A 26649-nucleotide genomic window follows, 5' to 3' on the forward strand; every position below is an offset into this window, starting at 1 on the left:
TGGAACTTAGAGAGAACATCGTAGCAGTCCCAATCAGGGGCTCCTGGGCTGTCCTTCCACTTCTTCTTGTCTGGCCCATCGAGGTAGCTGACTGGGTTTGGATGGAAGCATAAGCCCTTGATCTTCCGGGTCTCCGTTACATATCTGTTGAGTGATTCGAGATAGTCCTGCATAGCGTGTCCGTCCGCGTTCGGTTGGGGGATCGCCGGTTCGGTAGCGGTAATGGTCATCTTCAGATAGGTATACCGTATGTTGAAGCAGTTGGAATTGGCCGAAACTTTGATGACAGGTGCAGATTTGCGTGCTCTTTTGAACGGTCCAAAAATTTCACACCTATAATGTCGTGCCGTGAAGTTATGTTGGTTTGAAATGTCCCTTGCGCCGGGCCGCCGACTTGGGAAAGTGAGAGTGTGTGTTCGAGAGTAAAGTGTTCTGGGAGTGAGTATTCTTTGCTGAGGAGGTTGTCTCTGGGAGCGTAAGTGGTAGAGAGTAGAGGAGAGGATAGAGAAAGAGAAAGGGAGAAGAGTAGCCGTTTGGTTGTCTCGCTCGCGCGTGAAGGCGGTGGGTGCGAGATACTGTGGGCCACCGACAAACGCTCCCGCCCTATAACCCTCTCTCTAGCCCTAAGGCATTGCGAAAGCTTAAGTAGAGACACACAAGGCACACAAGACAGAAGGAGTGGAGCAGAAAGTAGGAGTCCAATCATCTATATATATATTTTTCTACGCCTCGCTTACGCAACTAGGCAGGGATTGGTGCAAGCCTATCGGAATAGGACGGTCGCTGAACTCTAGCTGCAGACCTGCCGCCCGTTGGATCCGCTTTCTAAAATCGTAGTAAAAGAGAATGTATACCAGGGCAGGTACTAACGACCAGATGGATCCCAACTACACTATGTTAGAGCGGTTTCAACTGAGGGATGTAGAAAACTTGCCTGGAAGAACCACACATAGTCAGTTGAGATTTGGAAGGTTATTATCTTTGCAAGCACAACTATTGCTTGCCCAACGTCCAAGCTCAATGCAAGATGCGCAGGCAATGTTGCGCGATCTTGTCTCACACACAGCCTCGCGACTAAATGAAACAACTGTCCCCCAAACGAGAGCAAGTGCGCGCACCAGATCAACCTTCCCTGCAGAAAAAGATGCATGCTGTCCCCACACAGTTCTACAAGAGCTGACGCGAATTGCCAAGGTAGTCCAGAGAATTTAGCACACTAGTGTTTGTAAGTAAAACCGGCGAGGACTACAGCGGCAATCAACTACCTGGGCGATGAGGCATATTGCATATGTTGCCTCTAATGCGATTGCGTGCAAGTATTCGTCAGGGCGATGCCAAAGAGATAATGATCCGAGTATCACACCGGCTAGATACGCCAGGAAGGCTGCCATAGCGTACGTTATACCGAATTCTTTCAATGACATCCGTAGACGGTGAGGGTTGGCGGACCATTTCAGGATGCATGCGAGAAGACAGAATTGAATAATAGTTAGGTTGAGAGCAGCGAAGACGGTAAGGGCCTTCCCGTTCATAGCTGCAATTGAAGCGCAAAATGGTAGGATGCTTAGAAAAGAATCCATCGGACATATAAAGAGCTAAGAATTCCTGTCCAAATCCAGCAGTGAATGCGCACTCAACCGAACGTGGACGAACAATATTATCCCTGGATTGCTTCCTACTCATTTGGACTTTGACAGGCTAGAAATACCCTGTCAGCCATTTGGAGAGTCAATAAAAGTGGAAGGGCTGGCTGACAACCGACAAGACGCAGCTGCCGCAGCTTGTGCTGGTCCAATTTAACAAGAAGTTGCATCGGCGTGCCATATGCGGCATGCATGTACACAGTGCAGGACCCGGTTCCCCGACGCGCCAATCTGATGCACTGCGCGTCCGTGCGTAAAGCACGTCCCGGATACTTGTTTTCCCACAAGCTTGGGACATCCCACTGTCCGTGCACGTCACCCCTCACATGCAGCTTGCTCCACCATGGCCGAAGGACCGTCACTATGGCACAAACAGCACATACGGCGCGAACAGCATGCATTCTAATGAGTTCAAGATCAGACGAGGTCCAAGAGGCGATTGGGTATCGTGACGAACAATGGCATTGATTCTACGTGCGTTTATAGCCTCCGCAGCCTGTGCTCCTAATAACCATTAGGAAGTGGATTACTAGAGAAGAGGCAAAGCGAACCGGCGCGTCTTCCAGTTGAAATTGGGGTACTCCTCAAACTGTAGGCATAGTTTTGCGTAGGCAGGGAAGAGTTTAGGCCTCTTTCTGCACCTGAACCTCGTGAGGCCGCGCTTCTTTATCTGCGTATGGTGTCCTTCACGCAGGTCTGACTGCAAGAAAACTCCGCCGCAACTTCAGGTATTGTCGCGCCAAAATCACGCTTGGAAATAAGGCTTGCGCGTTGGGGGATTGTCAATTCACGTTTGCGCAATCGATTCACGGAGATAGCTTAAGTAGGTGCCTCCTCTCACGCGTGTCGCGTTTGGGTAGGAAGGACCCTGTACTGGTTAGATACCTTTGACACGCGACTGTAAATATTATGGAGCGAACTAGCATTATTATATTGCGTTTTAATAACTTTAAGCTAAACAGATTTTGCTCTCTTTGGCTCGACAAGACAGAGTTCCTTAGTACTGTAGCTATAGTCTCCCTCTATGTACATCCCGTGCCTTCGTTTTGTAGGCATATAGTTATAAAGGCAAATCCAGTTAGATGCACTAGACACTTCCGTCTCGGTCTGTTCGCCTTCATCTAATTCAGGAATAGTTGGCAAACTTGGTTTCTTCTGCATAAGAAGGACACTTCTCAACCCAGCCAATCTAAAGTGCGACTTTCCTACGCCGTACGACGGAAACTCCAATCAAGGGATTTATTAAGCATAGATGCCTTCATTCGAGATACGACTGCCAGCAGGCTGTCTGCTTCTCCATTACATTCAGCGGATAGGGGCGGCACGACCAAAGCAGACGTGGAGTTTGAGTGGCAGAATGTCCGCTTCTTCACCGCTTCGTCAACGTGAATTTGGACCCCAAATACGCAGGGACCATTCAATGCAGTACACTAGACCAAACAACCTTTTGTACGGCGATGTGGTGAAGCGGACTATACACGAACTTGCAGAACACTGCAGGAGGAGGAAGAGGCCAAACTTTCTACAATTATTGATGCGGACAAAATTCTTATAGTAGACAGTGGGAAAATCATCGAGCGCGGGACGCACAAAGAGCTACTTAAGCAAGGGGGCGTGTACACACAACTTTGGGAGACGCAAACAGATATTAATTAGGTCAAGAACTTTTAACTGCTACTTTGCTGAAGGAAGCCGCCTCTCGAGATCTCTCTTGACATCTTCTTCCCACGATGAGCTCCTAATATTGTTAGCGCAACATCTTGCAATCGCGAGGATAGCCTACTTATCTAGATCAAGGTCGACTACTGTGCTTGGTTGGAATCCGTAAATAAAATATTTAGGTCGAGCAACGCTTTGTTTCTCTTTCTTCCCTTTCCCGTCTTTTACGTCACCGTATTTGTGGCAGTTCTTGTGTGTACAGCTGCAGGTGCAGGTGATAAAGCAGGATTGTGTTGGGTGGAGACGCTGGTATAGATCATGTTTTCTCTCGATAGGAAGACTTTTAGGTGATATTGCCGCTGCTGTGATAGGCTGGAGATTCGATGCTGTCTCTAAAGAACATGATGGAGATTGACTCTCTCTGTTGGAACTGGAAGGCATAAGAGCGACAAACAGAGCTGTGAAATATTGATGCGGAATAGCGCCTTCTTCACAGATATTATATGCATGCGACGTTAGGATTTCCTTTGCCGTCTCCCTCATGTTTGCCAATCTTTTCCCTCCAGGAGTTGTTGCGTGGAAGCGACCAGCTGCATGGCAAGTGCCATACCTACGTATGGCGCCCCCTGGTGATCGACACAACCTTGGAACCGTCTACAAGCTTGGGGACTTTCGTGTCAGTGCACGGACGTTCTGCCAAGGGCACTAAGGCGGCGGACGCCGGAAGCTGAACAAACACGGACCACCGCACACACCGTCGCTTCAGTTCATCCCGTCTCAACCGCACAGACCGGCCACACCTGCCACAAATTAAAACTGCGGCATCCCGACAGTATGGAGATAAAAACCTCGTTAAACTTTACCCTGAATGCCACAATTACGCATCCTTCCCGGCAACAGAGCAGATCCAGCTGCTTGACCGCGTTAACGGAAAGCTCTCTGAAGATGGGATCCCAGCAATTACTGCAAAAGTTCTCCGGTGGCGCATGTCAAGCCTAGTCCGAGAACTGCGAAGGAGACAACGTAAGTTTATCTGTGCGTTAGTGGCACTTGCTTACACCTGTAAAGCAGCAAAACAAACGAGATCTGCAGGTGGCCGCACGGATAATGCTCCAAAGAGGACATTCGACCCGGTGAGGGACATATAGTGCATGGGCATGGTTATAGTGGCGCTTGATGAGACGGGTTGCTTCTCTTCCGTTTTTCCGTGGATATTGTACGGGGTTGGGTACTCTTAGATGCCCCCGATGCTGGCACGCTCCCCTTGTTTCCCATTTCTTTCCATTCGGCGCAGCTAGAGAATACCACGAAAAAACCCCCGAAATGTTGATTAAATGCTCAACAACGAGAAGTGCTCCAGATCTCAATCTGTACTCTATTGCTGTCTTTGCTTCTATTATCCGCTGACAGATATGCAGGGAATCAGTGTTGAGCGAGTGTGCATCCAGGATGCACTTACGCCTAGAGCACCATGAGTTCGGAGGCCTCTCTCTGACCACCCTGCGACGGCTCAATCATGAAAAGGTGCTTATGGTCCTGGGCATTCTTCGAGAAGAGGTTCAGAAGGTTGCCATCGCTGCCCACGGGGCCGGAAAAGCCGCATTTGAGCTACTTGCCGAATCCAACAACGAGATTATTGGTGATAACGATGTGGAGGGGCAAGGCATGGACCAACAAGATGTGGGTGAGCAAGTTATTGAGGCTGATGACGGGGTTGGGCCAGCAACTGTGCCGGACCGGCTTAAGCATGCAATGAGAGACGTTGCACAGTGGATTCAAGAATCTCATGCACATACTGAATGGTGTAGAAGAGACTATTACTTTTTGTTCATGCAATCGTCAGCAAAGAAAATCTACATCTGTACGGTTCGCGAAGGGGATGATCCGAAGGAGGAAGCTCAGGTGCGCTGGGAGGAAGCAAAGAAATTTCTGCAGCTTTTCCTTGTGTCGAACAACTTGGTATACAGGTGAATGAAATTGTCCTTCATAAGGGGCCGTTCTTACGAGCCCCGTCTTTTCTCAATACACCATCTATCCAATGCACGGAGGAGCCCTATGCGGACAGCCAAAGTATCCAAATCGCCTACCTCAACCCGGCCACGGAAGTAGTCAGAAAAATCCTTGAAGCGTCGATCAACCGTATAACTGGCTCCGTCATGGAGATATGGCCCACGGACTCTCCTCGCTCTTTCCTGAAAACGGATCTCGCAGTCGAGCCGTTCAAATCGCAGCAGAGCCTCCAACCCAAAGCCTACCTCATGCCGATTAATTGCATCTGCTATCGACTTCCAGAGGGGGAGAAGCTCTTCCCATACACAATCGCGAGCTAAAGACGCTATCACCTTGTCTGCCAAGCCCAGTCGCGATGGTTTGGCGTCCTTGAAGCAGACTTGTCAGCGGGAGGATGGGGTCTAGGGGGACGGGTCATAAATACTTCGTGGTTCGCCTGAGCTTTGCGAGCATGTATTACAATAGTATCTGGACTGAACGTCCACCAGTTGTGCATAGCGTCCGCCCAAGGTCGCCTACTGCCTTCCGTGACGTTGCTGTTTTCTTCCCCGCAAGATGGGCATTGAATGCTGCCTAACGGTAATCTATCACGTTCGTCCGTGATAAATTGAACCAGGTGGTGAAAACAGAACATGTGGCCTGATTGTCTATTAGTTTAGTGCTTCAACGCAACACATATGCATGCTTACCACACTGTAGAATTTCGATTCTCCTTTTCTCCTTTTGTTCAGTGGTAGAGCACATAGAACAAGGTCTGTTATAGACTGTCCTATACTCCATACTGAATTGCAAATTTGACGGGTGCTCAGAGCAAAGTGGAGGCTCGCCAACGAAAACCTTACGTCGCGGGGGACAACTGCTGCAATAGAACCGGAAAGCCGTACACTCGCATCGAGTTGCGCAAAGCTTGTCGCCAAGAGGACCGCAGCACTGAGAGCAGACAGGAGCAAGTCCTGGCTCCTTCCTGTTGTTCAGGTCCGAACTTTCATCCTCTGATTCCGTAACATTCCCCTCTCCACCGGCCAGTTCCTCTCTGCTGTAGAGGGTCTTGGAATCATTCCAATTGTCCGCTTCCGTCCCTAGCTCGTCCGTATCGCTCGAGTGGAAGATTTTCGCGGCGGAGTACCGAGGAACGGGGGCCATGAGAGGAATATCTGCCTCAACAACTGTCTTTGGGAGCTGAGTTGACGCTGAGGCAATCATGCCTGCAGGGGTTACGTCCTTCGTGGTCCTTAGCAAGCCTACACTGAGAGTAGGGGAACCTATCTCGTCGTCAATAGGTGTTATTGGACTGGAACATGAGGAACAAGGAGAGAGCATAGTTGCAAAAGGAAATGGACGGATGCAAGGCGAAAAGGAGTTTGAACAACATAGGTGAAAATGTGCCGTATTTATACCTGCGGCCAGCCAACGCTTGGCGAGAAAGCTCAAATGCGGCAAGGATGACTCCGCTAGCAAATTTTCCACTCACCTAGATTAAGAAGGAAGATAACGAATGAATGCGCCTAGGGGGCGTCGGGTGGCTTGGTTACTTGACATGAAACAACCCGGTACACGAGGTGCACAAGCTCCTCATCAGTCACTCGATAGGCTATCGATAACAGAATATGATACAACAAAATACAATAATCATACAGCAATTGGATCTCCTCCACCCATCCCCTCCTCCCTATCCCCTCCTCCCTATCCCCTCCTCCCTATCCCTTCGACCCCCGTTCTTTTCACAAATCTACATACAATCTTCGCGTATGAAAGTCACCAAATATGTGTGCGGCCCCTCGGACTGGTGCATAAAGCTGTCAGCCCAATGGGCCAACGCCTTCAGGAACCCAGATTCAAAGCCCGAAGGCTGAGTCTAGACAGTTCCATCTCCAAACTACAGAAATCTTACTTCAGAGTTCGGGCTTCACCTCAGCCGAAAGGGACTCCGAAGGAGTTTATAACTGAGGATCCAGCGGCAATTGACCCTATTCTCATGCTACTTTCAATTGGCATACAACCCTAATCAAGGGCATCCTCAAAAGAGAAGATGGAGGCATTTTTCCCCAGAGTCAGACTCTCCCGACGAAGCTGTATCCGCAAGAAAGCCGTACAAGTACGACGCGATCGAACAGAAGAACTTGGTGACATTTCAGTGCGACCTGAAATGGAGCCCGTAGGCAAAGTGAGGTGCCCGAAGGCAAAAGCTCCCAATGAGCAAATGAAAGATCCAGATCCAGAAAGATGTCGACTTCCAGAAGGCGAGTAATCTAGAAAGTTGTCGAAATCCGGAAGGTAAGTAATCCAGAACCAGGAAGGGAGCAGCGGAGTGGAAACTATATACAAAGAAAACAAAGAAAAGAAACTGCCCACTGGAGAGCCACTCCAGTGGGCCTTCCAGATAGGTGGCGAGCCTACTGGGCATACAAACCTGACCCACCCACCTCAACCCAAGAGGCAGATATTGTTTCGACTCGGCCGGCGGTGAAGAATCCTGCTGAAGATGAAGATGGGGTGTTTTTTGAAGGGAAGGAGGGAGACTCAGCAGAAAGGGAGGCGAGGAGTGGAGTAGGTGGATGGGAGAGGGAGAAAGTAGGCGAAGAGCGAGGTTTATATATTTCGATCTAGCTGGATTCACCTTCACCGTGCTTAGGTTGAGAAATGAAGAAGAAGCAAGATAGAGAGCGTAGGTGGACGGTTTGACAGCGGAGATACGTATGTAAGATACATACTCAACATTCTCACCTTCACCGCTTAGGTGAATAGAGAGGGGATGGAGAAGGAAGTTGTAAAGAGTGTTAGACCCGCGGGTACTCATATATATGCAACCTACCTTCACTAGGTGTCTGCACCTAGTGAACGTAGAACGTAGGAGGAATAAGGGTTCATTCACTATTCACCCTACAAAGTCTTCACCATTCACTGGGTGTTTCACCGGGCGCCGACACCCCCCTGAGATTCTAAGAGGAGGAGTAAGGGTTGTTGGCCATTCACCTGCTTTGTATTGCTGCAAGGCACCGTCTTTTGCAAAGTCCTTCACCATCCACTGCCTATTCCGCAACCGAACTGTAGCCCAAAACGAGGGAAGGTTTCTCTCTCCACTTAACTAAATATCTCAAAGCTTATAGGCATCGCCACCGGCTCACGGACTCTGAGTGTCGCCGAGGATGACCTGAATGGGGACAGCCAAGCGAACACAATCGCGATATGACGCAGGAGTCCTGTTGACTGAGAGGCGCTGCTTGGCGGTAGTCATGCAGGATCACATGGGATGTCTCTTACTGGCTTGATTGTGTGATGACTAGACTCTAGGCAGTGGGGCGTAGCTGAGGGGAGCATATATAAAGCGCTGCTGCATCGGCCCCATTCCATCTTCCTTTCTCTCCCCTCCTAGCCCTCGCTTCACTCGCGAAGTACTCACTTGGTTGAACGCCTACCATCTCACTTGCAGCCATTATGTCTTTTGAACCACCCTACGCCCACGCAGACGGAGCCTTTTCCTCCCTAATATCAAACTGCAGTGTCGACCCGGCATGGGAAGCCTTGGTGGAATGTTCGCTTCCCAATCGCACAGGCCTATTAGGCCATGACGAATCTTCGACCTCCTTTAATGAGGATTATGCTTCCTCATCCTCGTCATTTGCTGACGACGATGCTTTACTTTCGGAATTCGTTCATTGGCCACAATCACGATCGCCTTCTCCTTCCTCCAATGACCCACCCACTGAACACGAAAATAAAGATGTTCCTACCGACAACCACACCATCCAGAATGTTGACATCACTAAGCTGAAGGAGCTGTGCGATGCTCCTGCCCAATTTGGTAGCTTACCAGGTGGGTCTTCCAGTCGTCTGCCGCTTGCTACTCCTGACATGCGCACAGCAAACCCAATTCCTATTGACGACGATGACGGTGTTATACCCGCTCTGAACCCTCCTAGTACGACTGGAGAAGCTCGAATGGTGACAGAGGAGACTCGCAACCAATCAACAACTGATAACGAGAAGAAAAAGGACGGGCAGTCATCAATTTGTAGCCCTAGGATGAATGGGCGTAAGAATAAAGGCAAGCGAAAAGTGGCGGACATGACCCCGTGGGGTGACCCTGAATTCGAGAGAGGGGTGGAGAATCGACTCACGATGGTTTGGGAAAAGCTCGAGCCTATCTGGGAGGGTATCCAAGACATAATGTGCAAAGTGGCGGAGAAAACCAGCGAGCCGACGTTCAACAGCAGTTGTAAAAGACTGAGCTACGCCGTTCAAAATGCCTATGACAACCTTGACATCGACACAGCTTCCGAACTCTTGGAATCCTGGAAACAGGCTGAAGTCTTTCTCCGGCTACTGGTCCTCTATGTCGACGAGCTTGACGAGAATCATGTAACACAGTTCAACGATTGCGTGCGCGAGTTACAATACCAAGCAGAGATATGCGATGCTCTTCGAACGCCCCCTTACATTGGCAGAAGGAAGAACGGGAAGAAAAGACGGGTGAATAGTAAGCATTGAAGGTGCTTCTTCAATTTACAATTTTATGCGCTATGTCCTCTCAAATGTTCCCGAACATCGTGAATCACGCCTAGATGCCATGGTTCCGTAAGAGCATCGTCTTCATCTGGGAGACTTCCAACCTCAGGAGACTGATCCTCCTTCTTCAACTCTACCACATCTTCCTCGGCAGAGGGTTGGGCGTGTTTCTAGCGCAATTAGCACGTTTTACCTGATTCTTGCTTCACAGGCGCACTTCTCTCTCCACAACTAGCTCAGCCTTCGTTTCCTCCAGCTCCCGCTTAAGCTTGTTTGCCTCGACGCGGTGCTCACCTAGCACATCATACACCTTCTGGCAAGCATCTTGCCACTGAGCAATAGCTTCTGTAAGCTTCCAGACTTGGCTCTCAAGCGCGTTCTTGCGGGCTGTTTCCTGAAACAGCTCAGTGCGTGTCTGGTTGTGAGTCCAGATCTCAGTCTCAAGGATCTGGCATAGTTGGAGGTACAGATCTGGCTGCACGGAGAAGGTGTAGTAGGCTGATTGACCGTGCACGCTCTCGGCGCTCACCTCGCTGGATGGGACCAAAGTTTCTGTTGCTCGAGATGAGCCCTGGCCTTGTTGTTGCACGAAATCCGAGGGCCACGCAGACATCTTGGAGGCAGTGGTATGATAGCTACTGAGGCCTTGTAGAGTTCTTTTATGTTTTTTTAGTTAGGGGGGCGGAGCAGCGACTTGACATTGAACGGGATTCTGTTCTACCGACAGGAGGCAAAATCCTGATTACGGGTATGAGGAGGACGTTATTCGGATACAGACTCCGAACTCCAGGCCTCGTCACACTAAGCAACAACTGTGTAAAAACTAGAATAAGCACGAGGTCTTCCCTATTAACAAAACCATGAGTTCGAAATTTATTCAGGAAGCATTCCAGCGTCACCCCCGACCACAATGGCCTACAAAAGCTGCACTCCTAAAAGACACATGGCAGAAGCAAGACGAAAAGAAGAATCAGACTACTAGCCAACAACTTCCACTCCAACAATGTAATCCATGGACAACGCTAGCGAAACTTGGGGAGTTAGTACAGGCTGGAAAAAGCTACACAGTTGGACTTCAATGCAATCGAGTAATAATGGTAAGGCAGACCAAGAAGGAGGTTGGCGAAGCTCTCTTGGAGAAGACGAAGCTGCTTCAACATCGCAACCTCCATAGCATCGAGGCAATCTTCCAAGAGCAGGGCAGCATCTTCTTCCAGCTTGAGCATTTGCGATTTACATTGGAAGAAATCCTAAACGTGCATATAAGTCTAGAAGAGCACCAAATCCGTCTTATTGCTGCATCTGTAAGCCTAGCCTCGCATATCTCTTCGTGTAAGTCTAAGAAAGAATAGGCCTTCTTTGCGATCAAGCACCTAGCTGCCGCTGGCATAGTCCATACCGGGATATCTGCTTCAGCAATTAGAGTCCGAGGGAGTACTGGAGAAGTAATTCTAGGCAGGTCTTCGAAGCAAATGTATAATAAGTTGCTAAGTATCTTATTAGGAAACCTCGAAGAATGTGTATGGCAGACCCTCGATCTGACCCCTAATGTAGACCTACAGCAACTTGGGTGCGTATTGCTGCAATGTATGAACGGGCGACCAAGCAATATGCTTCAAGATCCAAACTTTGTAAGGGAACAAAGACAACAGAGCAAGTTTTTTGGTTTAGAACACGGGGAGACATGGAGTAGCTGTAAGCTGCTAGTTGACTTTCTGGACGACCTGCTTAACGAGGCGAAACCAGCACTGTCAAAGCTCGACCGACCAGTATGTGCTTCCAGCGTCAAAAATCATTGCTAACAAGGCGCAGCATCAGTACGTTTCGGGGCCGTTGGATCCCTCAATTCTGCTACCATTTATAGAGCTTGTGCCCCTTGAATGTTTTGCGCTGTGGCGTCCGGCGGTTAACGTGTAAGATGGGACTAATTTCAAGGGTTTTAATCATTGGTTAGGCCATTGGATAGAAATAGAATTTGGTGATTGCTGTTTTCCGGTTTTCCGTTCTTTGTTGTGGCGTAGGGCGGCTAAGTTCCGCTAACAACAGAAATGCTCTACATAAGCTGGGCAAGCCGCTCGAAGTCCTACAACCTCACTCCAGTCATGTCTTCCTCTCCAGACATCAACATCGACTGCATCGCAGACCTACACGATCCCTTCTCTATGAATCCTGCCGCTGGACCATTCATCCCAAACTTCCTCGCCTGCGACGAGGCATGCGAGAGGGAGGACCGCCCGCCTCAGCATGACTTCAGCGACTACAACATGGCACGGCTAGCATACCTAGAAGTGTACGTTTTATTAGTAATTTGCAAAAAAAGCATATGCTAACAGCACCACAGTGCTCTGTACGAGGCACGACAAGAAGCGCAGAATCTCCGCCGGGACATCGACATGATGGATCAGTGGATCAAAGAGATCTACAGCTACATCCTGCAGCTGGGAATCTACCAATTCCCGGCAGCCGCAACCTACGACAACCAGGTACCCGCGAACCAGATTGGGGACTCTGAACTCAATGCCACCACCAACGGCTTCCCCGAAACTGATGTATCTAAACGGTCTATGGAGGAAGGGACATGTGAAGCTTTCAAGTAAACTATATAGAAACATTCTAGGCCCTAGAGTAGCTCAAGCATCCTATCTCAAGCATCCTATCTCAAGCATCCTATCTCAAGCATCCTATCTCAAGCATCCTATCAAGCATCTTATCAATCTACTCTATGGCCCCTCTTCGAGTGCGTTTCGCAAGACCACTTGTCACCTCATTCTCCAGGGGCCCAACACGACTAGAACGACTTTATCTAGACTTACTAGAGGGCCATTGCGATGGCTGTTCGCGGTGTTACCTGTTAGTCTATGGTGCTTATCCAAGAAGGGGTCTCTGCCGACGGGGACGCGGGCTTGCCAACCTCATCCTACATACCTTCCGGGTTGAACCCGATGGCCGAGTGTACAGTCAAGAACTTGAGTATGGACTACCTGCTGTTGTTGAGCTATCTCGTTATTATTGGGCAACGCATAGCGTATTAAAGGACGCTTATCCACGATACTATACGCGGTGCTATAGCTATATGCGCCCCGTCTAATAATATTCTTCCCTTCCTATTGTATTGCGTCCGTATAATTGCGTGAAAAACACTGAAAGTCCTTGCTCTCTGTTCCATGTTGAGGGGAAAACAGCTGCTGCGGGATTCTGACAAATGAAAATTAACCAATCGCGGCCACGGATCCACTCCGCAGACGAATTAACCGCGCAGGATTCCAAGATCCAACATTGAAGCTTACCCCTGTAGGAGGATTCTTTGTTCTGAAGACCGTACGGGACCTAGAAGAACCAACAGACCGTAGCCGCGCGGGATTCCTCAGTGCGGGATTGGGTATGGGAGAAGTCAGTGCCGTGCGGGATTGGGTATGGGAGAAGTCAGTGCCGTGCGGGATTGGGCTATATGGGAACCTCAGATTCGAGAACTCAGTGCCGTGCGAGATTTAGGATTGAGTCGTACGGAATTTGTGATACGGGAATCTGAGAGCTAAGCCACAGACCGTACGGGACTTAGCCGCGCGGCATTCCTCAGCTTTCTCGTACTGGTACCGTGCGGGATTGGGCTATACCGGAACCTCAGATTCGAGAACTCAGTGCCGTGCGGGATTGAGTCGTACGGAGTTTGTGATACGGGAATCTGGAGAGCTAAGACCACAGACCGTACGGGACTCAGCCGCTTTCTCTCGGTACCGTGCGGGATTGGGCTATACCGGAACCTCAGATCCGAGAACTCAATGTTGGAATTTTGTGAATACAGGAACCTGGAGATCGCAAACGGATTGCTGCCCACAGACCGTGCGGGATCCATCGCCACGGGATTAGCTGGAAATCACACATGCTGGAGTTCGCAGATAGAACTGAGACATGTTCGCGCCTCCAACCCCGCAAAGACAAGTTCCCTGGGCCTACCACAGTATGCCACTAAAGCCACACGCGGTCAGATTTGAAGATAACAACACTTGGCGTAGACAGGGCGACAAAAGGACCAATCAATCCTCACGCATCCTAAAGCCAACTCACCGATTTTTGCAGCACGAGCAATCCTGGGAACATGTGCGCTCTTCCTCTGATTTGCTCAAGATGCGCCCCTGAGAACCGCCTAGCTGCATGTCAATTCGCCGTCTCCGACCTGACATCGATGAACCGTGGCGGAGCACAAGTCGCCGCTGGTTGCAGCATTCTCAGTGCTGCATCATCATTGATCGGACCACAGTACTCTGTTTTAACGGGCACGCCACGCAATTAAGCTTGCAAACACTAACAAGGAGATATTTGTTCAATGAAATATGTGGTTAATGGCCAGAACCTATGCACCAAAAATTCGCCGTTCCCTCCTACGCTTCCCGAGTGACTCCCCCTCGCGGCAACTCGTACAGGAGAGTGAAGGCACATTCGAGCCTGTTAATGGTCTCGTCCTTCTCCTTGCTCTCGTTGGCCAGTTGATTGATGCTCTGTTGCATTTCTCTGATCTGGACCTCAAGTTTTTGGAGTGTTTCCAGCATAGCGGTCTTGCTTTTGTAGAGGTCCAGTCGCGACATTTGGAGGTTGACTTCAGAGCGCCTGTGTCTTGCGGCAAGTGATAACACTTGCTTATCTTTTTCCGCAATCGCTCCGTGTAGATGCTGAACATAGGTGGCGAAGATGCCACAGTGGTCGCAGTGGTTCGTCTAGACAATTAATTAAAATGTCGCAAAGCTAGGTATACAGACTCACCCGTCGTTGCAGTTCATCCATTTCTCTGTTCGTTGGAAAGGAATCAATAAAGACTGAAAAAGGTGGCCTACCCCTTCAAATAGTGCGATTCTAGCCCACAAAACAGAGAACGGGAATGCGGTCATGATAAGCTTAGGTCTGCCCTGCATGGTGGCAGTGGTGCGACCTGTGCTGACATGCATGCGGCGTAGATCCTAAGCGCCGCAGGTTGCACATACTAATAGAAGAGTATTGCGGCGTAGATCCTAAGCGCCGCACGTTGCACATACTAATAGAAAAGTATATGAATAGTATTCGCTATAGAGGTCTCTATGGTAATGTATAATTCAGCTGAGAAAGGTTTCCAAACGGGGTATCATCAGGTTGAAACTCTCCGTTAAGAAAGTCAACAGTGTAGTTGCTTCTGCAAACACCTCTCCGAACGCGGTTCTCAAAGTGCGGGTCCCCACATGCTTAAGAGGTGTTACTAAAGCACTAAGAGGAATAAGGGCTATAATACTTACCTACGGTTAACATGTTCCCTGCCTCAGCTTGCCACTCTTCATTAATCCACAGGTCAATGTCAATCTCATTTAACATGTATATCCGACTCCTTAGCTCTGGGAGAGCAGAATTTCGCCCTTCCGCGGATCCTTCGAGTGAAGACGGGGTTGTGATAAAGATATTCAGAATCTTCCTATCATCTAAGTCATGCAGAGCAAGGAGAAAATTCACCGCCCAACACATTTGGTCTGTATTTCTAATTAGTATAGTAAAGGGATGACTTCAAGAGGGCTTACCTCTGCTTCGTAGGAACCAGATAAGGGTTAGGCGGCGTATCCGAGCTGTCTGCTTGTTGTGAGAGACAAGCAGGTGGCGGACAGGCATTAGGTGGTGAGCAATGCCGATGCCATCAGCCATGAAGAGTACTTTGTCATAATCTTGAAGCTTTTCCAAGCCAGCTCCGCCATATGGCCCGTCGATGCTAGCTGACATATGTTGGGGCGTGGAGGCTCTCATCCTAGTCAAACTTAACCGTCTACTAAAACCTCTTCTACACTGAACAAGAAGGGTGATTACGTGCGATGATGCGTCGTCACTGTCCGATGCCCATGCGACCATGTACGGATGGGACTCAACAATCCCAGACCAAAAGTACGCAGGCTGCCGTAGCGACAAGTATACGTACTGCCCCGGTCGGACATTCCAAGGCCTTTTTAGAGAAACTTGAAGCTGCACTATCTCTTCAGTTCCAAAAGTGTTTGGGTATCGGACCAGTGTAGCTTCGCACCGAGGACCAGACCCTAGGTTCCGATAGAGGAAGAATCCCAACCACAGAATCTTTTGTATAGAAAAAAGAGTAACAGCTGAGATTAGGCACACAAGACTGAATAGACCAAGGTGGGTTATGTGGAGCCAAGATAAAATAAGGACGGCAAATGACAGGAGTCGATGAGTTGAGAGGAATGTCTCGTAGATCCGCCGTCGAACGTAGACGAATGACATGCATCCTATTGCAGCAGTAACTGCAAGAAGCTTCAAACGCTTAAGCATTTCGAAAAGAGAATTAGGGGTAGACAAACCGAAATCTCATAAGCGTTGATCGATCGACGGTCAAGGTAATAGAGAAGCCCATGAAGCAACGCTTCCACAAGCGAAACCCGCCCGATCCAACGATGCAAAAAGGAGTATTCTGTTATTGTCCACTTGAGTAGTTTGTCTATTACAATATTGGTCCTTCCGCCTACGAATAGGACAACCATATTCAGTATAGACAGCCTTGCTAGACGCATCGACAACTCAGCTTTTGTTTGCACAGCAAGCGTAGAACCAACAATGTTTCCAACCGCGAACAGAATAGCTAGTGCCACGGAAAAGATAGTAGCATCAGTACTTCCACGGGCTCTTGGAAAGACAACTGTATAGAACAGCCACCTTGAAACGACAGAAAGAAATCGTTCCCGGGCTCGAAGAACAATAAGATTCCATGCTTTCCACAAAAGAATAAGACTAATAGTTGATGCGTATGCGATCGCGTACAAGATAGTAACATGCATAGTGTATGCAGAAACAGATCAAGGGTGCTCAATCCCTTCCAGAGGAGTGCTGTTAAGGGGGTTTTGATGTTGCGGACTACTGCAAAAAAGATATACAGAAAGCGAATACGTAAGGCAGGTATCCGTTGTACACAAACTGGGTACAGGACCTAGATTCTTGGTTTTGGTTTCCAGTAACGCGGAGCGGCAGTGCTGTGCAGGCGTTCGCATGATTCGCTTGTTTAACCGCCGAACAATCGGAAACGTTTCATTGCCCAGGGTGGTGTTAGCATGATGTTGGCAGGACATGCAAAACTGCTCACGTGCTCTGTGGTACTTATAACAATATTCCCGACGCTGTAAACCGCTTTTCGAGTTGAGTATCGGACATCTACATCCTCCCTTTCCCGTCATCTGAACACGGCAAGCTGCTGCACACAATGCCAAGACCGCCGCCACGGAACAAACTACGCTCCTTCAAGGACCGAGCTAATGGGCTTTTCAAGAAGGGTGCCGAGCTACATCACCTTGACGATCTTACCGAAGTTCATGTTATAGTGCAAAGGGAGGGGTCCAACCCGCTGATCTTCACGTCTTGCGAGCAGGGTATCGGCAGTTGCGTAAGCCAGGAATGGGTAAGTCTTTTGCTAATTGCCCGGCTCAAATCTAATCCCAATGTTAAGGTCGACGCTCAGTGTGCTATCATCAAACGCCCTGCAAACTTCCAATCACTTAGTGAGGGAATCGAGATGGGCCGAGCCCTATATGTCCCAGCGGATCTGTTATCACAACCGTCGTTGGGGTCTTCACCTTCTGCGAATAGCTCCTTGAGTATGCCTCGCACACCTCCGCAGGACCTTGAAGACTTGCTCCCCCGCTACGATACCCCAGTCAACCAAACCGATACTGAGGAAGGCTTGCGCCCTCCACTTCCCGTACACACTAGGCAAGGAACTCGCAGCTGCACGCCAACCCCGTTGCCTCCAACTGCAGCCTTGGGGTTATTACCGTCTAAACGTCTTTCCGACTCTACTGTCTCGCCTGCTAAGAGGCAGTCTTATGGGTTTTAGGCACGGGCTATGTACAATAACTGTTCCTACCATGTAGAATACAATCCATTCTTAACCTATGAATTCATCCCCTATGATTTCTCGCGTGGCAGTGTGATCTACGAACTGCGACTCTCTAATGCATGCATCCCTCCATGCATTTAAAGTTGCCTCGCTCCCTACAAATAATACTTTTGTCTTGAGTGAAGCTCCCATGATGTCCTCAATAGACCTGTTTGTTACTATAAGATAGGTGCCACTACATTGAACACGCATCTCGCCATTCTGTTTCTCATACTCAAGGAGCTCACAGAAGACCTCTTCTAACTCTTGTCGATGTCTATCCTCGCGAAGGGGATACCGTATACATTGGAATGAGTCAATAGCTTGCCGCAACAAGACTATCTCGTATTGGGTAGTAGAAATACCTGGAGGGTAAATAGGACTCCATTCCTTAAGGGAAGTTGCTGCGTCATTGGCTTGGATCAGTGGTGATCGGATCAGACTAGCGGTTGTCTGTGTAACTGCGACCTCCCCAGCGAGCTTTGAATACCTTCTTGATTTTCGTTTGGTTCCAAAACTAGGGGAAGTTTTGCCGACTCTTTTACGTTTCTGCACAGACCGTTGGTTCTTATTCCAAAGATCTTTAAGTGCAGTAGCAAGCTCATCCTTTAGCCTTCTTCTCTCCTCTTCTTGTGCAAGTTTAGTGAGACGTAGCTCCTCGCGAACCTTCGCAAGCTGACTCTCTAACTGATCTTGACAATTTTGGTTATGCTCCTTTGGCTGCTGCACCTGCAACCAGGAAGCCTGAGCTGAAGGGCCAAGTTGAGTGTCAAGTATCCTAATTGGACCGAAAAAATGCGTAAAAAGGTCCTGTCGGACAAATGCTAAGGTAGCATCTGAACTTTTATAATCGCCATATATCAATGGAAGAAAGAGAGTTAACTTGTCAACAGCATAGTCATCTTCAAAAGGTCGACCACAACGCCTCTCTGGGGTGATTTCTGATATCGCAGATTGGGATTTTAATGTTTGGACAGTAGATGGAGGGCGCGTTCCAGCATCTATAACTGCTCTCACTTGATCTATGCTGTAATCAGAAGCAATAGGATTTGCTTTCTTAAGAAAATCGATAGCTAGTGCAGTTTGCGAGTCCTGTTTAGAAAGAAGTAATGCCCTATGGGTACGAAATCCTCGGCTTATAGCAAACTTGGCGAGGTATTGCAAAAGTAGTGGGTTAGGACCTTTAACCAAGGGCTTTGGTTTCTTAGCTTCTTTCCGAGGCGTAAATGTGGTAAGTCCGTCTAGGTGACGGGCGCAGAATGCCCATAGCTCGAGATATGCAATTTGCGCCAGAGCGTCTGGTTCAGCAGAGATATCAAATTCTGCCTCATAGTTTGCGTCCGTCTGGATATATGACTTCGCTGGCGGTGAATAGCTGCTTAACAGTGTTGACTTCAATGTCCCGTGTATGTCGTTGCCTAAAATTTGCCGAAGAGAATCGCAACAAGGCTCGAGAAATTTAAGGTTCTCAAAAAAGGTCCACAAAGACGGAATAAGGCAGGTAAGGCTGCAAATGTTTTCTAACAAGCGAAGCCTAGTGCTGTCATCGAGTATATTAGGAAAGAGAACTCGTTCCTTCATTAATTTCTGGATAATGTACTTGTCTGAGTCGGCGCACGGTCTAAGAAGTTGCAGCTTCTCAACAGTTTTAGAGTCAACAACAGAAGCAGGTAAGCTTCCCGAATTGCAGGATAGGATCTTCCGCCAGGTAGTATCAACATGGCTTAGATAACAAATCATTTCCTAGAGCACATTAGAAGCAGTTCTATGATTTAAAGGCGACCTACCTCATCGCAACGCAATTTCAGGAGACGGTGGAGAGATCCCAAATGGACTTTTGACCAAAGGCCTGGTATGTCAACTAGGGCATCAAAAGCTGATATCAGATTTTTGTGCTTTATAAGCTGGCGCAGGTCTTTTGGTTTTGAATTGTCTAGATAAGTCCACCACCTGTTCTCGGATTCAATGTCTCCACAATTATGGTATATGCGTATCTTCCGGAAGACCTCCCCATCTGGTGGCCTCTGCTCGTTCGTATAGGCCTCAATATCTCTTAACAGTAGTTCTTTTGGCGAATTCCCTGAGTAGAGTCGTACCACCCACCATTGATCACTGCTTGGCAGATATCGCTTCGCGGCCTCTACCCGGTGCAAGCCAGACAGGCAAAACACTGAGTCTAGGGAAAGATATGGCAGATTGTCGCCCTCTTGGAGTTTCAACATTTGACTTGGTGTCATACCAATAGCCGCCAACGAGCCTACGAGCTCTGACTGGCCAACAATTGCGTTAATGTAGTTTTCTTGTTGCAAGCGTTGGCAGCTGCTCCGCGCGAAGACATTGCAAAGTCGTTGGATATTCTTCTCTGAGATTTCACGGTGCTTCTGTTGAACGAGCGGATGGTTAAATTTTAAGGACTGTAGAGGCACTCTCGCAAGTCCCTGATAGTTTTCTGCCCTAAGGGTAGACAGCTCAAGGTCGCCCAAGGTAGTCATAGTGAGGTGCTAATCTCTTGTACAACAGCGCATCGCTTTCTAGTATATTGATAGATATGTAGTCCTATGTTTAGATTGTGTTAACAGGTTTCTGATTACAGTAGAACATATTGATTCGGGTTTCAAGGAACAGAGGTAGGGAAACCGGATTTGGGAAAGCCTAAGATAAATAGACGCGTATAAGCCTGAACTTTAGCAAAACAAAACGAAATGCAGCTACATCCTTGGATTACTTTTGAGCCCTCCCCTGGTGGGAAGGCTATAACAAAACATGCGCAATCCGCCTTTCCATCTTCTCTTAACAGAGTGTTGCGGCCGGCGTTTGTAACTTGTGTTGGTCGGAGAGCAAAGGCTACAGTATTGCAGCGTATGCTTGGAGTAAGGGGACCAATACCAACACACAATCAAGTGTGTTTATGGAGTTCCTCTCGACTCCATACTGGAAGAGTCCCGATAGCGATTATTGACTGCGAGATCCAGGGGTCAGATCCTTCGGTGATGCCTCCAACTACCCCAGATCAAAGGACTAGTAGCTGGCAGCTTGCACCTACAGATCCAAGACATTTAGGTACCTTGCTCTGCAACCAGGTATTCGCACCGTTTTCTAGGGTACTCTGTTATTTTGCGACGGACATAGGAGGCCAAAGGGCGACAGCTAAGTGGTTGGCGGAACAAGCGACGGACAGCTTCAACCCCGCCTTAGATCTGCAACACCTCCCTCAGGTTCTTATTGTAGTGGACACGACTTCGGAAACCTTCGATGAGACACTTGCAAAAGACCGCTTTTGCAAAATGCTGTTAGAGACAATGCAGGAGCTTGGAGTATTCCAAGATGCTGCTGAGGTGCAGCATAACATCAACAACTATTTTGCTGATGTAAAGGTTCTTGGCCTAAAGTCTAGCATGCAATTGCCAAAACGCGCAAAGGCTGTAAAGCAACGCTTAGTAGCTATGTGCAAGTCCGATTCTCGACCATCATACCAGCGCTTCAGCCTGCGACATGTAGAGGCACTGTCAACACAGCTCCTTAAGGCCGCTTGCTTACAGTCTACAAGCACCTTCTCGTTTGCCACAGCTTCTAGGCCTTGTGGATTTTCGCTAGACTCTCTCGAGAGCTGCTTAGTAGACTTCTTAAGCCAACTACCGTCACAAGCATGGCTCTGGCATTTCCTCGCACCTCTGTTAGGGTCGGCACTTCTTCTTTCAAGTTACCCTCCAGACTCACACTGTAAGTAGTTCGGCAGCTTCTATAGCTAGCTAACAGTGTCTAGACTTTCCACCAGCGTTTCTTTTTGAAAAGCTGTTTTATGTTCCATGCAGAGCCGCTATTCAAACCTACACGCAGCATGCCGATGTGCAAGACAGATTTCTCAAAGCTGTAAAGGCTGAGCTGCAGTCACGCTTCTTAGCACTTACAAGATCGTCTCGTCTAGCCGCAGAGATCCACAATAGTACCTTGCAAGATTTGCATCCCCATTTTGCAGAGTTTAAAAGCCACCGATCATGTTTTTGCTGCTTTATGCGCATGCCCGAAAAGGTACTAGTGTGCGGTCACGCGTTGTGTGATATCTGCATAAAAATCTATGGTCGGCGATCGCAATCTGAAAAGAACACCTTTGAGTTACCGGCTTGCATATTATGCGGGGTTACTTATGGAAACTCTGCTTTCCGATTCGTTCCGCCTACAGCTGGGATCCGGGTCCTTAGTATTGATGGAGGCGGCATCAGAGGAGTAATACCCCTCGTCTTCCTCAAACACATTGAGACAATGCTTTCACAGCTTGGCTGTCCAATTCGTGATTATTTTGATTTCGTTTGTGGAACTTCTGCTGGTAAGCTTTACTTTACATACCTTGAAATACGACTAATTACTATAGGTGGACTTGTTGTTCTTGGAATGTTTCTTCTCCAATGGAGCACATGCGATTCTATCGATCGTTTCGAGGATATCGCTAGCAAAACATTTGGTGAAAGAAACAAAACCTCTACAATACTTGCTCGAGCATTTCAGTACCTTGTTGCCTACATTGAGGACGGTCAATATAGCCTCTCTGCTATTCAAGAAGCTTTTAGAGCAACGATTGATGCGGAGATTAAAATGTTCAACCCTCTAAGAAATGATACAAAGGTAGCGGTAACTACTACGAATGTAGGTGACTCTGCACCCCAGCTTTTTACAAATTACAATGGAAAACGACGACCGGGTAATATAGGTAAGTTACAAAGAAGTAAACTCCTTAGCGTAGACTTAGTATGTTTAGGGTACGATGTCCTTCGCGCGGAAACTGCGCAGGACGACGTAACAGTTACAGACGCGTTAGTAACTCTAGTATGTCTACCTTATACGAAATTAACTTATAGTTAGAGCATGCTGTACGTCAGCTGCACCCTGGTTCTTTAGACCTTATGCGGTACGGAGCTTGGGAACATTTCAAGACGGAGGACTGCAACACAACAACCCAGCAAGCATCGCACAATGGGAGATGAGGTTTATTTGGCCAAATAAGGATCCCCCGGATTTTACCTTATCCCTTGGAACAGGCACTACGATGTTAACTAATTCATGTAAAGACAAGGAGCGCTTTTACGTACGACTCTTTAGGAGCTTTATGCGGAGCCTTGACGGAGAAGATGCTTGGAAACGGTTTTTTAACTCATTGCCAACTAGTTTGCGGCATCGTTACCACCGTCTTAACATCTTTCTACCAGGACAGGAGCCCCGTTTAGACGATGTTGCTAAGATTGCTGAATTAAAAACACAGACAGCACAGGCTATTATTCAGGACATAGATACAGCGCCAGTTCTGGATTCTATGATCGCTAGCCTCTTTTACTTCGAGTTAGACGACTTCCCTAACTGGTCCAACGGTACTTATTCCTGTTCTGGACATATAATGTGCCGCATAGACCTTCCTGCTGACGGACGTCATTATCTTTACCGGAGGCTCTGTGAGACATCTTCCTGGTTTATAATTCAAGGATGTCCTGTTCAGTGTGTTGAGTATTTGCCTACTAGCCTTCCTCCGTTCCGACGCTTGGTAGAGTTTTCAGTAGAAACTCTAGACGAACTGCTCGCAATCTCACTTCGAGGCATAACAACTTCTGCAAGACAAATCAGCGGGTTCCCCGTTACAGTGCAGAACATAATCAATGCACAACAGTTAGAAAGGCCATTTGGATCTGCAACGCATGCAAGAACCGAAAAGGTATTGCCTGCAGTACCCGCGAAACGCGCTTATAACTCTGAGTTGTGCTATCCAAGCCATAGACGCCGCATAGATAGATAGAAATTACAATAATAGATGCGGCGCTTACTTATCTCTATACGTATTTGTAACCTAGATCATCTTCTATCCAATCTGTCTCAATTTCGCTAAATGTGAGGAGAAACAGAGAGCTTGCTATTGAAAGAGAGCGTGAATTTGTATTTTGCGTCTAGTTGGAGATACAACCAACAAACCACTCGCGCTGTAAGTAGGGATATGCAAATCATCCCCTCGAGGTGGTGTTGGCATATGCGTGCAGTTACAGTGGTTAGGTGCAGTTAATAGTGTAATGCCTATTTCTATATTTCCGTCTTCTATCCGTGTTGTACACAATCCCTGGTCCATTTGAAATTCCCAACGTGTGGCGCACCCACACGTTTAAACCTCCCATCAGTTCCCGCCCGCCGGTGTATCTCAGTTATCGTTGGCAGTAGATCCTTGAGCAGCAGCCGCGACCACGGGCATTGCAGGATCGCGCTTCTTCCTCGGTGTTTCCCTCTCGTCCTCCCATGGGTTCGCGCCAGACTCTTTGTCACACGTGCGAACTGCATCTCCACCCTTCCAGATGCAGTTGGCACATGCGTTGTTGTATTCGCCAGATATAGACTTGCAGTAGTTGAAGGGCTCGCAACCGTCGTTATAGCAGTTGTTGCAGCGAAAAACTACAACGAATGCCGCAGGAACGTGTTGTTATTCCTGTAACGTTATACCCCAAATAAAAGCAGATACCACAGGACTGTCGATACAGTTTCATCATCCGACTATTGTTCTCGAGACTCCTACATTCCTTTTACCCCAGTGCATCGGCCTAAGCCATCTGGACCCGGCTCCGTAGTAGGAAACCCGTTTAGTCGTCTCGAAATTCATCCTTGTTATCAAGCGCCTACGATGTTATTCTAGTCAATTTCGTCCTCTCATCCTCTCCTCTCTAAGCTTATCCATCCACGCCGCTACATTAGCAATAGCATGTCGGGGTGAATGCTTGTTTGCCAGCAAAAAGGACAAGATCTCAGCGGGACTGAATTCTAGCTTGGGTACCTTCGTCACAAACTCTTGCCCCAAATGAAGTAACTCGCAGTCCTCTACAAACCCTTCTTGCCCGGGTTGGTGGAGGATCCCCTCCGAGTCGGGAATGTTGGTCTTCGAGGGGTGGTTGTAGACGAAATGGAACAGCTGGTTGATCATGTCTTCATCGGCCAGGTAGAGCTCGGCCTTCATGTCTACACGGCCAGGACGTATGAGTGCCGGATCTAGGCGTTCGATGTAGTTGGTTGTCATAATCAACAATCTGCCATAGGATGATGCTAGGCCATCTAGCACATTGAGGAGGGTCGACAGAGACACCTTTTTATCGGTCGAGCCATTTGGGCCAACGCTCTGGCTTGGATCTGCACTACCGTCAGCTTTTCGATGCACAGCGGTCGCGTCGACATCCTCGAGGAGGACAATGCAGTGCTGCGGGAGCTCGGCGAAGAGAGCTTTAAGGAGGCGATCGTTCAGACTAGGCAGAGTGAGGACGTAAACGTCTAAATCGAAGTGCCCTGCAATGGAAAGGCAAAGGCTGGATTTTCCAGTTCCAGGTGGTCCATGAAGTAGGTACCCTCGTTGATAAGGAAGGCCGCGCTTGGAGTACCACGCCCTAGTTTTGGGGTCTAGGAACTCAGTTACGTCACCTAGCAACGTCTCTTTCAGCTCCCTGTTGATAATCACAGTTGACATATCTCTCTTAGCCATCGATCTGGAAGCTTTCCACATATCTTCTTGGTGCTCAAACACACAAGTTTTGTTCTCAACCGACTCTAAATAGTGCCGTCGGCACTCGTCTAAGAGCTCCCGGAGAGCGGCAGGATTGCGCCCAAAGCATAAGAGAGAGGCTTCCTCCCTAGTACCGCCGAACTCTCCTAGAGTTCTTTGTCGATTGAATACAAATAGACGGCCCTTGTGCCAGAAGTATGAGCGACCATTGCAGGGTGAATAGTGCAGCGACTTCTTCTTGGCATACGATCCAGGCTCCAGGGGTGATTTAAGATCTATCGTAACGAGGGAGTTGCGTGCCGATCGCGCAAAAGGCTGGGAGCAGACCCACAAAATGAGCATATCATAAGCTTCATCGGTATAGGGTACCTCAATCTTTGACACTATAGATGTGTTAAGAGTCAATATTGTCGCTAAAGATGGATGTACTGACAGAAGTAGGTTTCCAGCAACGTCCCCAAATATTCCGAAGCATACTTCCCGAACAACAGAAGCAAACCGCCGATGCAAAGCGCCCGACTATAGACGCTTGGACCGCCAGTAAGAAGGGACCATGCAGGGGAGGTTGCAGGGCCGAGACCGGGGAAGAACAGGTCCAAAAGGGGCAGCTGATCGAGTAGGAAAGACTGATTGTGGGTAGCGCTAGCGTTGCTAAGTGAAGCCATATTGGAGAGTGCTTTGAGCGAGTGAGGTGGCAGAAGGCGTAGGAGTGAATTGATACGCTTGAAGATACCTTTCTCGACGGGCGAAACAGCTGCTCTTATATCCTTGGAGAAAGTGGCTGTATGTTTGAGGGGTGCTTGGAAAGGTCTCAATCGAATTAAGTCGCGGGGTGTACGCCAGTCGTCTTGGACGTGCCCACATCGTGCATCTGGATTGCCGGTTAACATTGTTCGTGAGTCCATCCTTAGCATAGTCACACCTATACGGGCTCATACCAGCAGTTCACACCAGCAGTTCACACCAGCAGTTCATACCGGCGGTTCATACCAGCGGTTCATACCAGCGGTCATACCAGGAGTCTTACCTGTAATTCGCATCTATGGTGGATTCGTGCCTGCAATCCGTATCCAGTATTTCACGCCCGCGCAAGAGACTCACTGTGGGAAATTCCGTTGGTTGAGTTGGATGAGGCTTTGGGATTAACAGAAACCGAAAACTACTGATGACTTCTGAATTCTCGCTTACTGTGGTTGCAGGGGTAAGTTGTCCTTCGCCACCCGAGGAGGTCTGTGCAGATGGAAGATTCTCTGAGTCCCCGCGGTTGATTTTATAAGCAGAAATATATGGAAACAAAACCACCCCAGCTGAAGATTCCAAAACTAGGCATCTGTCACTGTTCTCCATAGAAATGAGGCCTAAAACCCTTCCTAAATAGGAAGTCCGTGATGATTGAATTGGTGTAGTATTTCAGTATTTCGTGTGGCCGCCCT

The 26649-nt window shown here is 48.5% G+C and overlaps 11 protein-coding genes across 11 annotated transcripts; 5 read left to right on the plus strand and 6 right to left on the minus strand.

Moving 5' to 3' along the window:
* Positions 1–4083: 4083 nt before the first annotated feature.
* Positions 4084–4987, plus strand: EI97DRAFT_499487 (uncharacterized protein; the record flags this gene model as incomplete). The annotated part of the gene is made up of 3 exons (XM_033802609.1): positions 4084–4325; positions 4371–4672; positions 4721–4987. Coding segments are annotated over exons 2-3 (459 nt in total), but the record flags the coding sequence as incomplete, so codon positions are not given.
* An 898-nt stretch (positions 4988–5885) lies between these two features.
* EI97DRAFT_484733 (uncharacterized protein) lies at positions 5886–6667 on the minus strand (the record flags this gene model as incomplete). The annotated part of the gene is made up of 3 exons (XM_033802122.1): positions 6155–6667; positions 6002–6066; positions 5886–5951 (listed from the first exon to the last, which is right to left on the minus strand). The coding sequence occupies exons 1-3, from the start codon at positions 6630–6632 to the stop codon at positions 5886–5888; spliced, it is 609 nt and encodes a 202-aa protein (XP_033656510.1). The 5' UTR covers positions 6633–6667.
* Positions 6668–8747: 2080 nt separating this feature from the next.
* On the plus strand, positions 8748–9800 carry EI97DRAFT_456389 (uncharacterized protein; the record flags this gene model as incomplete). The annotated part of the gene is made up of 2 exons (XM_033800724.1): positions 8748–9126; positions 9175–9800. 2 exons carry the CDS (start codon positions 8748–8750, stop codon positions 9798–9800), a joined length of 1005 nt encoding a protein of 334 aa, XP_033656511.1.
* EI97DRAFT_431195 (uncharacterized protein) lies at positions 9614–10438 on the minus strand. The gene is made up of 2 exons (XM_033797875.1): positions 10036–10438; positions 9614–9988 (listed from the first exon to the last, which is right to left on the minus strand). The coding sequence occupies exons 1-2, from the start codon at positions 10429–10431 to the stop codon at positions 9824–9826; spliced, it is 561 nt and encodes a 186-aa protein (XP_033656512.1). The 5' UTR covers positions 10432–10438; the 3' UTR covers positions 9614–9823.
* Positions 10439–10678: 240 nt separating this feature from the next.
* On the plus strand, positions 10679–11757 carry EI97DRAFT_393825 (uncharacterized protein; the record flags this gene model as incomplete). The annotated part of the gene is made up of 3 exons (XM_033796289.1): positions 10679–11105; positions 11322–11587; positions 11631–11757. 3 exons carry the CDS (start codon positions 10679–10681, stop codon positions 11733–11735), a joined length of 798 nt encoding a protein of 265 aa, XP_033656513.1. The 3' UTR covers positions 11736–11757.
* Positions 11758–14078: 2321 nt separating this feature from the next.
* EI97DRAFT_431197 (uncharacterized protein) lies at positions 14079–14663 on the minus strand. Its single transcript, XM_033797876.1, has 2 exons — positions 14577–14663; positions 14079–14530 (listed from the first exon to the last, which is right to left on the minus strand). The coding sequence occupies exons 1-2, from the start codon at positions 14595–14597 to the stop codon at positions 14198–14200; spliced, it is 354 nt and encodes a 117-aa protein (XP_033656514.1). The 5' UTR covers positions 14598–14663; the 3' UTR covers positions 14079–14197.
* A 204-nt stretch (positions 14664–14867) lies between these two features.
* Positions 14868–16662, minus strand: EI97DRAFT_224567 (uncharacterized protein). The gene is made up of 3 exons (XM_033793894.1): positions 16139–16662; positions 15356–16091; positions 14868–15307 (listed from the first exon to the last, which is right to left on the minus strand). The coding sequence occupies exons 1-3, from the start codon at positions 16610–16612 to the stop codon at positions 15051–15053; spliced, it is 1467 nt and encodes a 488-aa protein (XP_033656515.1). The 5' UTR covers positions 16613–16662; the 3' UTR covers positions 14868–15050.
* Positions 16663–16949: 287 nt separating this feature from the next.
* On the plus strand, positions 16950–17708 carry EI97DRAFT_431198 (uncharacterized protein). The gene is made up of 2 exons (XM_033797877.1): positions 16950–17226; positions 17275–17708. Exons 1-2 carry the CDS (start codon positions 17032–17034, stop codon positions 17659–17661), a joined length of 582 nt encoding a protein of 193 aa, XP_033656516.1. The 5' UTR covers positions 16950–17031; the 3' UTR covers positions 17662–17708.
* A 721-nt stretch (positions 17709–18429) lies between these two features.
* Positions 18430–20195, minus strand: EI97DRAFT_413974 (uncharacterized protein; the record flags this gene model as incomplete). Its single annotated transcript, XM_033796814.1, has 2 exons — positions 18430–19446; positions 19491–20195. Coding segments are annotated over 2 exons (1722 nt in total), but the record flags the coding sequence as incomplete, so codon positions are not given.
* A 210-nt stretch (positions 20196–20405) lies between these two features.
* On the plus strand, positions 20406–23482 carry EI97DRAFT_372472 (FabD/lysophospholipase-like protein; the record flags this gene model as incomplete). The annotated part of the gene is made up of 5 exons (XM_033795353.1): positions 20406–21423; positions 21518–22027; positions 22073–22399; positions 22448–22511; positions 22561–23482. The coding sequence occupies 5 exons, from the start codon at positions 20406–20408 to the stop codon at positions 23480–23482; spliced, it is 2841 nt and encodes a 946-aa protein (XP_033656518.1).
* Positions 23483–24361: 879 nt separating this feature from the next.
* On the minus strand, positions 24362–25881 carry EI97DRAFT_371990 (P-loop containing nucleoside triphosphate hydrolase protein; the record flags this gene model as incomplete). Its single annotated transcript, XM_033795323.1, has 2 exons — positions 24362–25599; positions 25650–25881. 2 exons carry the CDS (start codon positions 25879–25881, stop codon positions 24362–24364), a joined length of 1470 nt encoding a protein of 489 aa, XP_033656519.1.
* Between the last annotated feature and the right edge of the window lie 768 nt (positions 25882–26649).

The sequence above is a fragment of the Westerdykella ornata genome, assembly GCF_010094085.1.
Source record: "Westerdykella ornata strain CBS 379.55 unplaced genomic scaffold EI97scaffold_4, whole genome shotgun sequence".
NCBI classification, from domain to species: Eukaryota; Fungi; Ascomycota; class Dothideomycetes; order Pleosporales; family Sporormiaceae; genus Westerdykella; species Westerdykella ornata.